General features: G+C 33.8%; 1 protein-coding gene across 2 annotated transcripts in view; it reads left to right on the forward strand.

Moving 5' to 3' along the window:
- PSPC1 (paraspeckle component 1) overlaps positions 1-14938 on the forward strand; it is a 54269-nt gene that overhangs the window by 27039 nt on the left and 12292 nt on the right. Inside the window, exons 7-9 of one of the 2 annotated variants that reach the window (XM_070942847.1) lie at positions 178-235; positions 2455-2633; positions 4962-5506. The exons of the other annotated variant lie outside the window; for it this stretch is intronic. Coding sequence (XP_070798948.1) covers positions 178-235; positions 2455-2633; positions 4962-5147 — 423 coding nt within the window. The 3' untranslated portion in view covers positions 5148-5506. Of the gene's footprint in view, positions 1-177; positions 236-2454; positions 2634-4961; positions 5507-14938 lie in introns of those variants that run through there. 2 annotated transcript variants of the gene reach the window in all.

Here is a 14938-nt window from a genome sequence, read left to right on the forward strand (position 1 = left end):
TATATTAAAGGCCACAATTTTGAAAAAGAATAAAGTACAAATTTCTATTAATGGACGTAATGGTATTTTTTGATTTCATGAAATTATAAGTGTTATTTCATAAAATGATTGGCCAAGAAATGAGAATGTTAAAATAATAAGTGATAGGTTGACGATGCAAATTATGTTTACTTTCAGAGAGAACAGGAAATGAGAATGGGTGATATGGGTCCTCGTGGAGCATTAAACATGGGAGGTAGGGATCTGAAGCAAAAGGCTCTTGTTCTTGAAAATTTCTTTGAGACTGTACATGTTACTTCTGTGGACCTTGGCAGATAATCTTGGCCAAAATTTTAATTTGTTATATACTGGACTCATTTTTTTTCTTTCAAACATAATTTTTGATTTTACAAAATTGAAGGTAATAGGAAAAGCTATCAGTATCAACTGAGAAGCATGAATTCCTGTTTGTTGTAAATCTTTCTAAAGTTGTATCTTAATAAATGTAAAATTAAAATACATCACACTACAAGTAAAAGTTAGATTTAATTTACTTCTTGAGAATTTATAGCAGGGTCTTGAATATGTTGTTTTTAATTGGAGGATTGTCCTTATGGGAATAATGGGACCAAACTATAATTAAGTGTTTAATTAATCACCTCTTTGTCTTTCAGAACTTTATTTTATTGCATTATAACCATGCATATTTGTGTAATAGTAGCCAAGTATCATGTAAAGTGACTACTTTACCACACTAGTGAATATTTGTACAGTATGCCAAAGTTGAGGTATTGATCTCTATTGTTTAAAGTGAGTGAGTAGAACACTCGTACTAGAATTCTCCACATTTCTTTTAACAACAGCTATTTTGTATGTCTAATATTGATTATTTTGGTATTTCTCATTGTGGCATTTTGGGCCATCTGGTATAATAATATTTATGAGTACCTGACTAAGATTAGTCTTTGTTTTATTTGGGTAGCTTCCTTAAGAAGTGTGATATCCAGGCATCTCTAATAACATTTGGATTAAGTTTATTATCCAGATCTTTTTCATTTTTATTTCAGATTTTGAGCTAAAACTGGTTTGGATGCCTTTATAGATAACTGATATGGGGAAAAGGAGGGGGAAATGTCTTCATATCTGGGTTTTCATTTTCTGGGGATCTGTTGCGTTGGGTATAAACCTCTGTGGCAAATGTATTATCTAAAAGCAAGTTCCAGTTTTCAGTTCCATCTGTTTTAAATTAGTCTAAAATTCAGAAAATACTTTCAGAGGAACTTTGTCTCTTTAATTGGTTAATCCTGCCCCCTTTTGCCCAATCCTGTGTGCTTTCATTGAGCTCTACTGTAACAAGAATAAAGGAAAGTGTAACAACTACTCAGCCCCTGTTGAAAAAAAATCTTTAAAATGTTAATTATATTTAGCAGTATTTACCAGTAAATCATGAGTAAAATAAAAAGGGAGCTGTGCAGATTAGCTCTAATGCTGCTGTGAAAATATCTGTATTAAGCAAAGAAGCACAGGAAGGTGGCATTGAGAGAAAGCTCTCTTATTGTAGACATTGGGCATTACAAAACTTGCCACCATCATTGCCTATCTAGAATTAAAACCAAGACAATTAAAAACCCACTGCTTCTATATCTGTGCTGTCCCTGATTTATTTTATGAGAATTGTTTTTCACTAAAGTCAGTACCTATATAACTTGATCACAAAGTTCCTAGATATTTTTTCTTTGTCAATATGCATGTAGTAACATTTTATAAAGAAGCCTCTAATTCAGTGCATTTAGTAATGCCTAGTATTTGGAGGGGAGGCCACCAGAAAATTACAAGACTGCAGACTAGATAGAGAAATTGGAAAAAAAAAATCCAGAAAAGACAATGGCAAATCACTTCAGTATTGTTGTCAAGAAAATGATGATTATAGTCCTTATGATAATCAAGTTTATGTAGATTCAAAAGAGACTTTATCTTTACCTTGTATACTTTAAAAAATGTTATTCTAGTCAAGCATTCTATTATTGCAAGCTATACAAAATAATCTTTAACTCCATATATGATTTTCTCCAAATAAATATTTTCTTGCATTTTCTACTTGGTAATACTCAGATTTTCTACATTCACAGTCATAGACATAAAATTGTAATTTAATTAGCCTTGTACAATATGGTAAGCAAATGATGTTTTGGGAGAAAATCATTGCACACAAAAGAACTGGTGCCATTTTGAAAGTTAATGCCATTATCTTCAAGAATTAATAGGAATTAGCTTATGGAAAAATACTTGAAATTGAGAATGTTACACTTTATTTGGAATGGTATTGTTCAATAATAATTGCTTAATGTCAAAAACTTAAAGTAAATGTACAGTCTCAAACAATAACAGCATTTTTTTCAAATGTTTCTACTATTATAATTTGTAATTCTTTAAAATGCAGTTAGGACAGCTCTAAGTGTAGACTGTTTTACATAGATGCCTTTAGCCCAGCACCTGCTGGAAACCAAGGTCCTCCTCCTCCACCTCCAATGATGAGTATGACTATGAACAACAGAGGGACAATGCCTGGCCCAGCAATGGGTCCAGGTCCTTCGTTGGGGCCAGAAGGAGCTACAAACATTGGAACCCCAATGATGCCAGATAATGGAACTGTGGTAATGTATCATAAACATTTATTTTTTTTCTGCAACATAGCAAATCTATCTAACAAGGATAACTTCATACGGTGATTGTTATTAAAAATAATTTAAAAATTAAATTAAATGTATATGGAGATTCTCAGTCATCCAGGTTGTAGACATGGATTACCGATAAAGATGTTTTATTTTTGGTGTATTGAAATGATTCATGGTGTGAAGCTATCTTTGAATATTTTTTTAAAGCAAATTTAATTGATTAACAGATTTTTATCAGAGTAAGTTTATAACCACAAAGCTTTTTGTAAGACCTGTTTTTAATAAAGAGTTCCTTCTGAAAGCTAGATCTGATTCAGTTGTTAAGCGCAAGGCAAGGATATTAGCTAATATTTATACAGCATTTAATATATTTAACTTCTTGGTTCTATTATTATAGCATTTCTTGCTATGTTTGGAGTTCCAAAGAAGTGGAATTGGTGAAGTAAAATGTATTCAGTGTTTTCGACACTAAATCTGTTGTAGTAAAACAAGAATCAAAAATCTAGTTATATCTGCAGTTTTCTTATGTATGTATTGCATATGTAATATGGGAGTATGTATATATGTATTATTTTCCGTAAGAACATCATGCTGTTTTTTAAAAGAATAATCAACTTAATTATTGTATCTCCTTTGCTGAGAAAATCGCTTTTCATAAAGTGATCTGCTATACCTAGTTTCTAGGTTCAGCATGTCCTGTCCATATTACTGAACCATATGATGAGTCTATTTCTCTACTTTTTAAGGGAGAAAAATAATGAACAGTATTATGATGTAACTAATAAAGAGAAAATAATGGTTAAGAAGGCATACTAATCTTTGTCAGTAAAAGAACTGGAAACCATTTTATTTTCGGATTTTCGGAAGAGCTCAATTTGTTTTTCAAAATCACTTCAGCCTAGTATATTTGGATTATTTCTGATATTATTACATATATAATTCAATATTTATCTATAGAGTTTTTATATTACTGAAGGAAAAAGTAGACATAGCTAAACATTTAAATTTAATTAAATGTTTAATTCTCCTTAAATTAATGCTTAATTCTCCTTAAACATGTATCTGTTATTTTTGTAATAAATTGAATAATAACATCCATCCTCACATCAACCTCACATCAGAGAACTTTTCTTACATGCTTTCTCGCTCAGTATCTTCTCATCTACTCGGGTAATACGGTAATTGATTAGAGCAGATTTGCAGGGAGTGTAATGGGCTCAAGGAAAAGGATACAATCTTATACCAGTTATCTAACATAGCAATTGACCCAGAAAATGAGATAATTACTGCTGGTTTTTATAATTTTTAGAATTAATATAGCAATATTCATATCAGTGATTTAGTTTTGGCGTTACATTCATTTCAAGAATCAGTTTTCTGTTCTCTGAAAAATCTGCTGCTGCTTGCTTTGGACTTTTAGAAACTGCAATGCAGGAGAAATACAAATTTCAGAAAATATAACTCCTTGTGTAAACCAAATATTCAATATTCATATCCATTCATATTTTTAATCCTAATTGGATCATAAAGTTGGAGTTGGCCAGATAGGCTATTAAGTTATTTCAGGGATCTTAATTAAATTTTTCTTTTAGTGAGGCATTTAACATTCATATTAATTTATATAACTTTAAACAATGCTTAGCATTGTAATGAATTAGCAGTTTTTCAAGATTATGAAATATTCTCATTTCTCTACAATTTTGAATTAGGACACCCTCAATCTATTAGGTTACACCTTATATTTTAAAGACATTAAATATAAATTTGGCTCTAAATGTTCGTGTGAATTACATGAAATCTATCTATATCTGTCTGTCTGTCTATCATCTATCATCTGTCTATCATCTTATCTATATCTATCTATAGTACATCTGTAACAATTTTAAACCTAGCCTCTCTTAAAAAGTTAAGTTTAGGTACCTTCTAAAATGTACTTTTAATTTCATTTCTTTATACATATTTTTGATATACTTTATACATACTTAACATACTTAATATTTATGCATACTTTGTACAGAAGATTCAGAATATAAAATACCCATTCATTAGAATTAGGGTAGGCCTCTTAGAATGGTTACACTTTGCCTACCTATTCCTTTAACTAAATGAGCTGGTTGTCACAATATTGTTTGACTTTTTAGTTTTCATTCAACTTTTAAAGGTAATGACTAAATTAATTGCTCCTTTCTTCCTTCTATGTGTCATCCTGATTCTGCTGGACTATCTGCTGAACTTCCTGAAAACGCCATATTTCCCCTATTTATTGTAATTCAAATTGGGGGTTTGTTCTAAATGGACTTAATGTAGCATTCTGAGAGATTTCCTCAAGGAGGCCCACCACAAATGGGTTCACCTATGGTTAATAGACCAGGCTCTGAAACTCCTCAACCAGCTCTGGGTGGTGTAGGTGCCGTCAATAGTGGACCCAGTGGCTTTGGTAGAGGAAATCCTGGGGGCAGCTTTGAAGGACCTAACAAGCGTCGCAGATATTGAAACATTCATTTTTGTACTCTTGTGAAATTGAATGAATGACTATCTGGTGTTATAACTCTATATAATTTCAACTGTTACTTTTGAATGGTTTTACTGTTAATATAGACATTAACCTTTTTTGTAAACTATATAGACATTTTTTTTTGTATTTAGTCATAGGCTTAGGATAGTGTAGAAATAACGCACTTCATTTTGTACATCAATTGTTTGTGACTGCCACAAAATATAATGTGACCATGCTGTGAAATTTGTGAGTTACACGCTTACAATAAAATAACAGTTTAAATGATTTTGAAACACTGCTATGAATACTATCTTTAAATTTAATTGTAAGTATCCATAATTATTTTTCTTTGACAATGCCTATCTTTTCTTTGGGGTGGGGGGGTGGGGTGGATCTGCTTTTATCCATTGTAATTGTATGAAAATAAAAATTCAGCTTGCAATACATAGAAAAAGTTGGGGTTAATGCAGCTTTAGAAAATATGAAACTATTGGTAAGCCAATATAGATTTGTGTTTTTTTAATCAAATGTTATTTTTCAACAACATGTATAAATCTCTTTGCAATGGGATTGTTATCGTAATGTAATCCTATGTTCAAGTTCAAATAAACATTTTGAGCCTTGAAAACCTACACGTAGTGAATACTCACCTATGATCTTAACTAGATTATGAATGGAAATAATTTCAAAGGACACAAATTTCATCATTTAATGGATCATTACTGCTATTGCATTTGTGCTTCCTCTGAAGCAGATTTATAAAATATATTCAAAGTGTTCTTTTTCCCCCAAACACATTTTCTTTTATAAAAAATGTATTTGCTAGATTCCTGTCTTTCAATATTAAAGAAAATGTTATGTTTAACAAATTCTGGAAACATTAGCAACTACTAGCACTTAATAATTTTGGTAGGCAAAATATTTTCAGTTCAGCACTTCATTTAAATATGTAAATTTTTTATATTCTTCCTAGATGAAAAGTTTCCCTTTTAAATCGCCTATGCTATCTGGAAATAAAAATATAAATAGAAAACTATCCCAGAACTTGTTATATAATGCATGTTAAATGTATAAAAAAACCAAGATTTTAATATATACTAGTATAATTATAGTATCATGAAAGCATTTCATATTGGATATTTATTTTGTTTTATTTTGACCACTGTATAGGCAAATCAAGTATAGTAGAGATAACAGGAAACAGCTGTTACTGCATAAGCATAGCATGGAGCCGTGATGACTCACTGGTTAGAATGCAGTATTGCAGACTAATTCACTGCTCACTGCCAGGAGTTTGATTCTGACCGGCTCAAGATTGATTCACCCTTCCATCCTTCTGGGGTCAGTAAAATGAGCACCCAGATTGTTGGGGGCAATATGCTGATTCTATAAACCACCTAGAGCAGGATGTTACTCAAGGTTAGGATTAGTGTGCTTAGATGTGGCCCGCAGGGCTGCCTTGGGAACAAGTGAAGGACTGGGCCATGGTGCCTCTGCCAATGAAAATAGCTCAGGAGGGCCGCACGAGCTCCATTTTCTCTGGCAGAGGGTTGCAGGAGGCCATCGCAACTGAAAACGGAGCTCGGGAGCCTGTTTTCTCTGGCAGAACGCTCAGGCTACCGCAGGCACCCTCGACACAAGTGACAGCTGGCCATGTCACCTTGGCCATGCCCACTCTGGCCCCCCAAGGTCAAACATAACCCTGATGTGGCCCTCAATGAAATTGAGTTATATCGAGACACCCCTGACCTAGAGAGTGCTGTAAAGCACTGTGAAGTGGTATATAAGTCTTAAGTGCTACTCCTATTTCATGTTATATGAGTGGACTAAAGTATATGGTTAAACATATTTATTGCCAGTGCAAATTTGATAAGATTATTTTAAAGAAACAAGATGGGAGCTTTCTCTGATCCCATATTTATATGAAGCTAAAAGATTTGCCTAGGATATAAGGGTGGGTGTGGAGCAAATGATTATAGGTGTTATGATGTCATTACACAAATACTACAGCTTATGTATTTGCGTCAGATATTAATGCAAATATGTAATTGCAGTATTTGTATCCTTGGTTTTGTAAAGGAGACCCACACGGTCATATTTTTATTATGAAAAGGTGAATGAGTATCTTTATATTGATACTGAATACTTCAGTTTTTCTTGTTCTATCGACACTGCAGAAACTATAACTGGATTATCAATTCTTAGAATTTATACTGGTGCTATTTATTTAAAAGATTTAAACTTCCCAGATTTACATTTTAAGAATTATAGTATCAGTATATCTTTTAAAATATATGTATATGGCTCTAATTTTCAGTACTTCCCTTATGTCACTCTTAAATAATAAAGAGATCATGCACTCAACTATATTTAAGTCACAGAATCAAAATAAATAATAAGTTTATTACATTTTGACCGAATCGGAGGGTTGAAACATGAAGGTAGTCCTTGGTTAATGATGTGATGTCACTTGACCAAGCTGCTTCATATGATAGCTCCAGCGCTCCAGTTGTTCTTGTTAAGCGTTAAACATGACACTACTTGGTTACCATTTACAACTTCCTGATGGCTTCTCCACTTTCTTGCATGTTTGCAAGGATTGTTTTTTTTAATCTTCCTTTAACATTTTAACATTTGCACCATGAATAGGGGTAATATGATATTACTGCGGAACTGGAACTTAAGCTAGTAAAAATCCTAATGACAGAATGGGTTATGTACAAGAGCTTAGATTATTGAAAATATAAAAAACTGCTGTTTAATGGATGATTTCTGCTAGTTTTATTGAATTCTGCACACAACACCTTTAAAGGAAATGTATTTTCCAAGAATGCATGGAATTTATCTAATCCTAGGAAAAGATTTAGTTGTTTTAAGGGTTTGTGGTATTAATACTTTTGAGAACCACCACTTTTTACAATTGTTTCCATGCATCTATTATCTTTAAAATGAAATGTATTTAAATTATAACTAGATTTGCACATTAATTTTGTGATGTGCAAAGAATTTTTTAAATGAAAAGTTTGTTTAAATACATTGATATACTATTAACTCTTCTGAATGTGTTAATTAACTATAGACCATTTTCTTTCTCAACTTTTTAAAATTCCAGATTTCTAAAACATCTGTTACCCTGTCTGTTACCTTGGGTACTAATTTTAATATTGATATTTGGAATTGATTAGCAAAAACATTTTTAAAATAAACACTGTCAACAGAAAATAACTTCTGTTTAAGTCTCAGTTATGCATATTCATTTTAGATTTTAACTGGATTATCGGTATGTTTTCATATAACAATAAACCAAGATTTCTTTGGGGAATGGTTTGTTAAACAAAAAAATGAAACAAGTAATTGACTTTTTTTAGCCAATTCCAGGTTTATTTTCTCGTGAAGTCTTAGTATCACTTTATAATGCTTTGGTAAAACTACACTTGGAATATTGCATCCAGTTTTGGTCACGAGTATATAAAAAAGATGTCGAGACTCATTTAGAAAGAGTTCAGAGAAAAACAACAAAGATGATTAGGGGACTGGAGGCCAAAATGTGGTTGGGTAAGTCCAGTCTAAAGAAAAGAAGCACTAGGGGTGACATGCTAGCAGTATTTCAATATCTATGGGGTTGCTACAAGGAAGAGGGGATCAACCAAAGCACCTGAAAGCAGGACAAGAGGTAATGGATGGAAACTAATCAAGGAGAGAAGCAACCTAGAACTAAGGAGATTTTTTTTGACAATTCCAATTAATTAGTGGAAGTTGTGGGTGCTCCCAACACTGGAGGTTTTTAAGAAGAGAGTGGACAAACATTTGTCTGAAATGCTATAGAGTTTCTTGCTTGAGCAGGGGGATTAGAAGACCTCCAAGGTCCCTTCCAATTCTGTTGTACTTTTATTTCTTTGACCATTATTTAGAAGAAATGGATAATACATTTTTAAATTCCAGGAATAAATTTAGGCTATATTCTAATGGAATGGACACATTCACATCATGATCTTTGACTGTTGTGCTTTAGCTTCAGTAAAAGTTCCTTCTTTCTGCTGCCATCATTATGCTATATCACACAATCACGTTTGCTTTTGAAATGGGTTCTATTGAATGAAACATGATTTACTTTTCATTTACTTTACTTCTCAGTCAAGCAAATTATCAGTATTTGTTAAACTTATTTTTTAGATGTATTTATTATGGAGTAAATTTACATGTCAGCGTTCCAGCGCTGACATGAAAGGAGAGGAGAAGCTTGAACTTTTGCTTACTTAATTCCTTTGAAGATTCTGTTTCCTTGGAGATGGGAGGAGGGGGGACATTTCTGTGATTTGATGGAGATGGGATGAGGAGAGTGGCTTGGAAGATAGCCAATGAGACGCAGAGAACGGTTTTACAACGGTTTATAAAACCAGTATTCATCTAGTTCTGTTCTTATATAATAAACTGATCTTTCTGAGCTTGGCATTGTCCTCATATGTTAGATTAAAATTCTCATAAATCCAATCAGCAATTAAATTGTTTAAATATCAGGATTTGACTGTAGGCATTCATAATATGATTTCTGATTCTTGTATAATGATTGATTTAATTACTGGTTTACATAGTTGGGATCAAAATAAAACAAAAAACAAAATGGTTTATATACATAGACGAATAAGAAAATGAAAACAATCTTCAGTGTTCATATTTTTCAGTGTGATTCTGGCAACAGTACAGATTAAATATATATAATAGAGAAAAATGAGCATATGCATATCTATATGGTATGAAAATGCATATGTTGGTACAAAACATCCATAACCACCTATTAGAAAAATTCATAAAATGTAAGATAAAAACAAAAACTTGAGTTTATTAATAAATGCTTTAGGGAAAGCATGTCCAAAAATATCCCAAACATAGATGGACGCAGGATAATACAATAAAAAGTTGGAACATTTAAAACCATATTAATATTTGAATATCTCTTGACTTGAGTCTTATTTTTTGGCTTGGATAATTCATTTTATCAATGTAATTGCAACAGTTTCATAGAGTACTGTATGAATCGATATTTTAAAAAAGCTGTGAAGAGTATTTTTCTACTATCTGAAGTTTAAAATATTGGTGCTGTTCTGTCCCCGTCTCACACACGCACACAAACAGTCACCAGGAGTTAAAATAAACTTGCAGACAACAATTTCCTTCAATTACAGAATTGGCAGCAACCCAGTAACTGCTTGCCAAAAACTTTACTCACAGAGGGAGGTGTTCCTCCTCCGTCAGATAAACCAAAATAAATTCACAAAGCCAAAGAATTGTCAAGTCCAGTCCATAATAAATTCAAGGAAGGCAGATAACGAAGTTCCAGAGACACACTATGACTTGCTAGCTGTTCAGTTTTGTCCGTCACAAAGCCTGAATGGCCACCACACCCCCTTTTATCCCCTGTGGGGTGTGGTCCAGTGACTCAGCTTAATCTCTGGCACGCCGCCTTCTCTGCTGCGTGTGCTTGTCTTTCCGACGCTGGCGGGGATCCAGCCAAGACGTATCTCCGTAGCTGTCTTAACTGCGGCTGCTCGGAAATGCCTGGCTCCTGACCTATCTCTTCTCCTTCGGGAGACACCTGAGGCATTGCCAGAGAGGAGGGTCCTGGAGAGGGAGGCCTTGCCAACTCCTCTCCTTCACTTTCGGAGTCTTCTCTCTCCGATAAGACGGGCTCGGGGGTCGGAGTCACAACAGGTGCTGTCATATTCATAAAAACAACTTGAAGATTTTTTTTGTCAGAAAGAGGTTGCTCAAATTTAAATGATTTTTTAAATCAAATATCTAGGGTACAGATCCAGCATTCATGAAAAATAAAATCATATATAAAAATAAATAACATTGGACTACAGGTAGTCCTCGACTTGCAGCAGATCATTTAGTGAACATTCAAATTTATAATGGCCCTGAAAAAAGTGATTCATCGTTTTTCATACTTATGATCTTTGCAGCATCTTCTCAGTCATGTGATCAAAATTCAACACTTGGCAACTGACTCGTATTTATGATGGTTGCGGTGTTCTAGGGGTCATATGATCACTTTGTGACCTGACAAGCAAAGTCAGTGGAGAAGCCAGATTCACTTTATTACTATGTTATTAATTTAACAACTGCAGTGATTCACTTAACAACTGTGGCAAGAAAAGTTGTAAAATGGGCCAAACCCATTTAACAACTGTCTTGCTTAGCAACAAATGTTGGGCTTAACTGTGGTTGTACGTTGAGGACTACCTGTAGTTTGGCGCTTGATTTCTAGAGATATGACATCTCTAATCAATAAATATAGTTTTTTCTTCCTAGTGTTTTCCCCCAAGTACAGGGTCTGTTCTTCCACCCTCCATCAAGTGAGTATTCATCTATTGATTGCAACAGGAATTGACTGACTGGTTTTGTCACCCAAGTCTGACATTGTGAGCTGAAAGAGTGACTGGTCCAAAGTCACTCAGCCGGCTTTCATGACTAAGGCAAGACTAAAAGAAATAGATTATTCTTAATCAAACTCTTGAATATAAGCTTTACGTTGGTTTGAAAATGAACTTTTTTCAATGTTGGCTAATAAAATAAACCTGATCATGATGGCATTATTACCATTATCCCCAGTGTCAGAATTTTTACTATTTTCTCATGTGTTTGAACAGGAATTTAAAATACTATTATTTTAATTTAAAATATTATTATTCTGCTCCTCTTCAGGATGGACAACGTACAGTAAAAATTCCTAGGGAACAACGATTTTATGAATCCAATTCTACAAGAAGAAAAAAACCATAGAATGACATTTTGTGTAGTAATTTTCATACTAGTCATAGGAAAAAGAAAAACGGAAAAAAGGAAAAACTATGAACTGGATAAAATAAATTATATATCTTTAACATCAAATTATTTCTCATGTGAAGAAATTCATAGGAAGTGAGGTGGTTTGAGAAAAGGAAATGCATAGGAAATCTTTAACTGCTAAGTAAACTGACTAAAGATTTGAATTGGTTTGAATACACTTTTTGCCATCAAAACAAATTCTAGAATCTTGTTTTCATCTTGGGTGAAGATGTTTTAACTTATCTGCGTTTTTTTCAGAGAGGGTGGACAGTTTATAAAACAATGGTGGTCTCAAGATGTTAAAACCAAAAATTGTTTTCCATTTCTATTTGTGCACAGGAAGAGATGAATATCTTTTAAACTAGCTATAGTTAAACTTGTAACAAGGAACTGTGGTTAAAATGGGTAATGGAAACTTATTTTTGAATATTTAAATTTAGGTTTTGGAAAGTATATATGTAATTTTACTTACTGTATAATAATTTTGTCTAGAATATCTTCGCCGTTAGATTTCACTATATTTGACAATTATTTTTGATACTGCAACAAAAAAGATTTTCACGTTAAATAGAGCCTGAATAGCTATGCAGACTAAGCACTGTAATTTAACACCAGCTGTTTGCAATTAAAGTAATTTCAAATCTTGCCAGGCTCAAGGTTGACTCAGCCTTCTATCCTTTCTAAGGTAGGTAAATTGAGGACGCAGTTTGTGGGGGCAATAAGCTGACTTTGTATAAAATATACAAAAGTATGAAGGGTATTGCTTAATGCACTGTAAGCCGCCCTGAGTCTCCGGAGAAGGGCGGCATATAAATCAAATTTTTTTAAAAAAATATTTCCTAACTATTCTGTTGTGAGTTGTAAGACTGAGGATATTCTGTGATCACTTAAAACGTGATCTTTGAATAAACTTCCTATATACATCTGTTACAAAATGTAACTAGAATTTGTTTTATTTACTGTACATTATCCTATAAACTAGAAGTACAAAAATATGGAAGCAGCAGGGATTGCTTTGTGGAGGTGCAGTGGTTAGAATGCGGTACTGCAGGCTCAGCTCTGCCCACAGCCTGGAGCTCAGTCCTGATCGGCTCAAGGTTGACTCAGTCTTCCATCCTGAGGTCGGTAAAATGAGGACCCAGATTATTGGGGACAATACGTTGACATTTGTAAACCACTCAGAGTGCTGCAAAGCACTACGAAGCGGTATATAAGTCTAAGTACTATTGCAGATAGCCCTCACTTACCAATTACAGTTGAGACCAGCAACTCTTGTCACTAAGCATGCAGTTATAAAATGAGAAGTTACATGACCATGACTGACTATCAGTTTTGACTGCATTTGTTAAGTGAATCGCTGTGGGTTGCTGAGTACAGTATCATGTGGCTGAAAATTGTGACTTCTGCTTAGAACCCAGCTGTGAAGGTGACAAATGGTGATCAGGTGACTTTGGGACACTGCAAATCCTTATAAATGTGTGCCAGTTGCCAAACACATGAATCATAATTGTGTGACTACAAGGACCCTGTGATGGCTGCAACTTGAGTACTAGCCATAAGTCTTTTTTTTTGCTCATCAAGTGGTTGGTAAGTGAGGACTAGTTGCATATATTGATCTGCATTGTTCCATTTAGCTCTCCAGCAGATCCTGATAAGTTTCTAGAGATAGTCAGCACTGTGATAAATCTTATAGAATGTATTTTAAACTAGTTATTATGCAGAAACATGTAAACTGTAAGTTTTAAAAACTTGTTGAGCAATTTCCTAAATTTTGAAATTTAGGTAGGTGAAAAAGTAGTTTCAGCTAAATTGGTGATTCAGAAAAGCAAAGCTTAAGGGCTAATTTACTTGTTTCTTTATTAGATTTTTATCCCATCTTTTTTACAGTATAAGTAACTCAAGGTGGGAAACATAATATTCTTTCCATCTCCTCTCTTCCCCATAACAACAACCCTGTGAGACGGGTCGGGCTGAGAGAGAGTCAAAAATCACCTAGCCAGCTTTCATGCCTAAGGCAGGACTAAAACTCACAGTCTTCTGGTTTCTAGGCCAGCATCTTAGCCACTACACCAAATTGGATTTATGTTTTCCATGTAAAAGATAACAAGGTTAACTTTCAGCATCACTATCTAGAAGCAGGAATGAGTCCCTGTGGAAATTCAGGAGAGCTGTTGCAAAGCAGATGGTATAATTAAGTTAGGTGGCCAGTTCTCTGATTCTGCATAAGGTAGCTTTCTGAAAAACCTAGAAATTTTCATAAGTTACATTGGAGATACTGTTTCTGTAAACTCATAGGGGCTGTGCTGTTGTATTTATACTATGCTGAATATAAAGAATATGGCCTACAGTTTTTTTGAGGTACTGAAATAGATCTCAAGTTACATAAAGTCTTATTTCAGTTTATTCAGTCATTTTTGTTTTAAATTTTACAATATTATGAAGTTATGGCTGTTTATGATCTGAATAAAAAGTTGTGAGATGTCAGCATCTGATGAAGCAGGAGGATGTCTGTTTAAGTTACAGTTGGTGAGAGAAATTTAGAGTGATCTGTATTCCTGAAGTACTGTGATATTCAGCGTGATCTGAGCTTCATCTGATTCCCGTTAAAAGGTAAAGAGATTCTGATCAAAATCCTGAAAAATATACTACACAAGCCTTAATTAAATGAATTGAGTCAGTATTCATTTCTTTTTTGGAAAATTTATGAAATTTTAAGATACTTCCAAGGGACTAACAAGTCAGGACTGATATTGAGGGCCCGTCCCCATAAAAACTACCCACATCGGTGGTCTGATGCTGTTCGCGATACAGTATTGTGAAACTAAATCATGTTATGATCGAAGGGGATCTCTGCTCATCTCAAGAGAAGGGGTTTTTCATAAAGTACTAACAGAACCATCATCAAAGGCTTTGGCCTCCCACCAATCCATCATCAACCTGATAGTGTGTAATTGGAGGG

The sequence above is a fragment of the Pituophis catenifer genome, unplaced genomic scaffold (genome assembly GCF_029215685.1).
Source record: "Pituophis catenifer annectens isolate HBS135680 unplaced genomic scaffold, rPitCat1.0.hap2 SCAF_4, whole genome shotgun sequence".
Lineage (NCBI taxonomy): Eukaryota > Metazoa > Chordata > Lepidosauria > Squamata > Colubridae > Pituophis > Pituophis catenifer.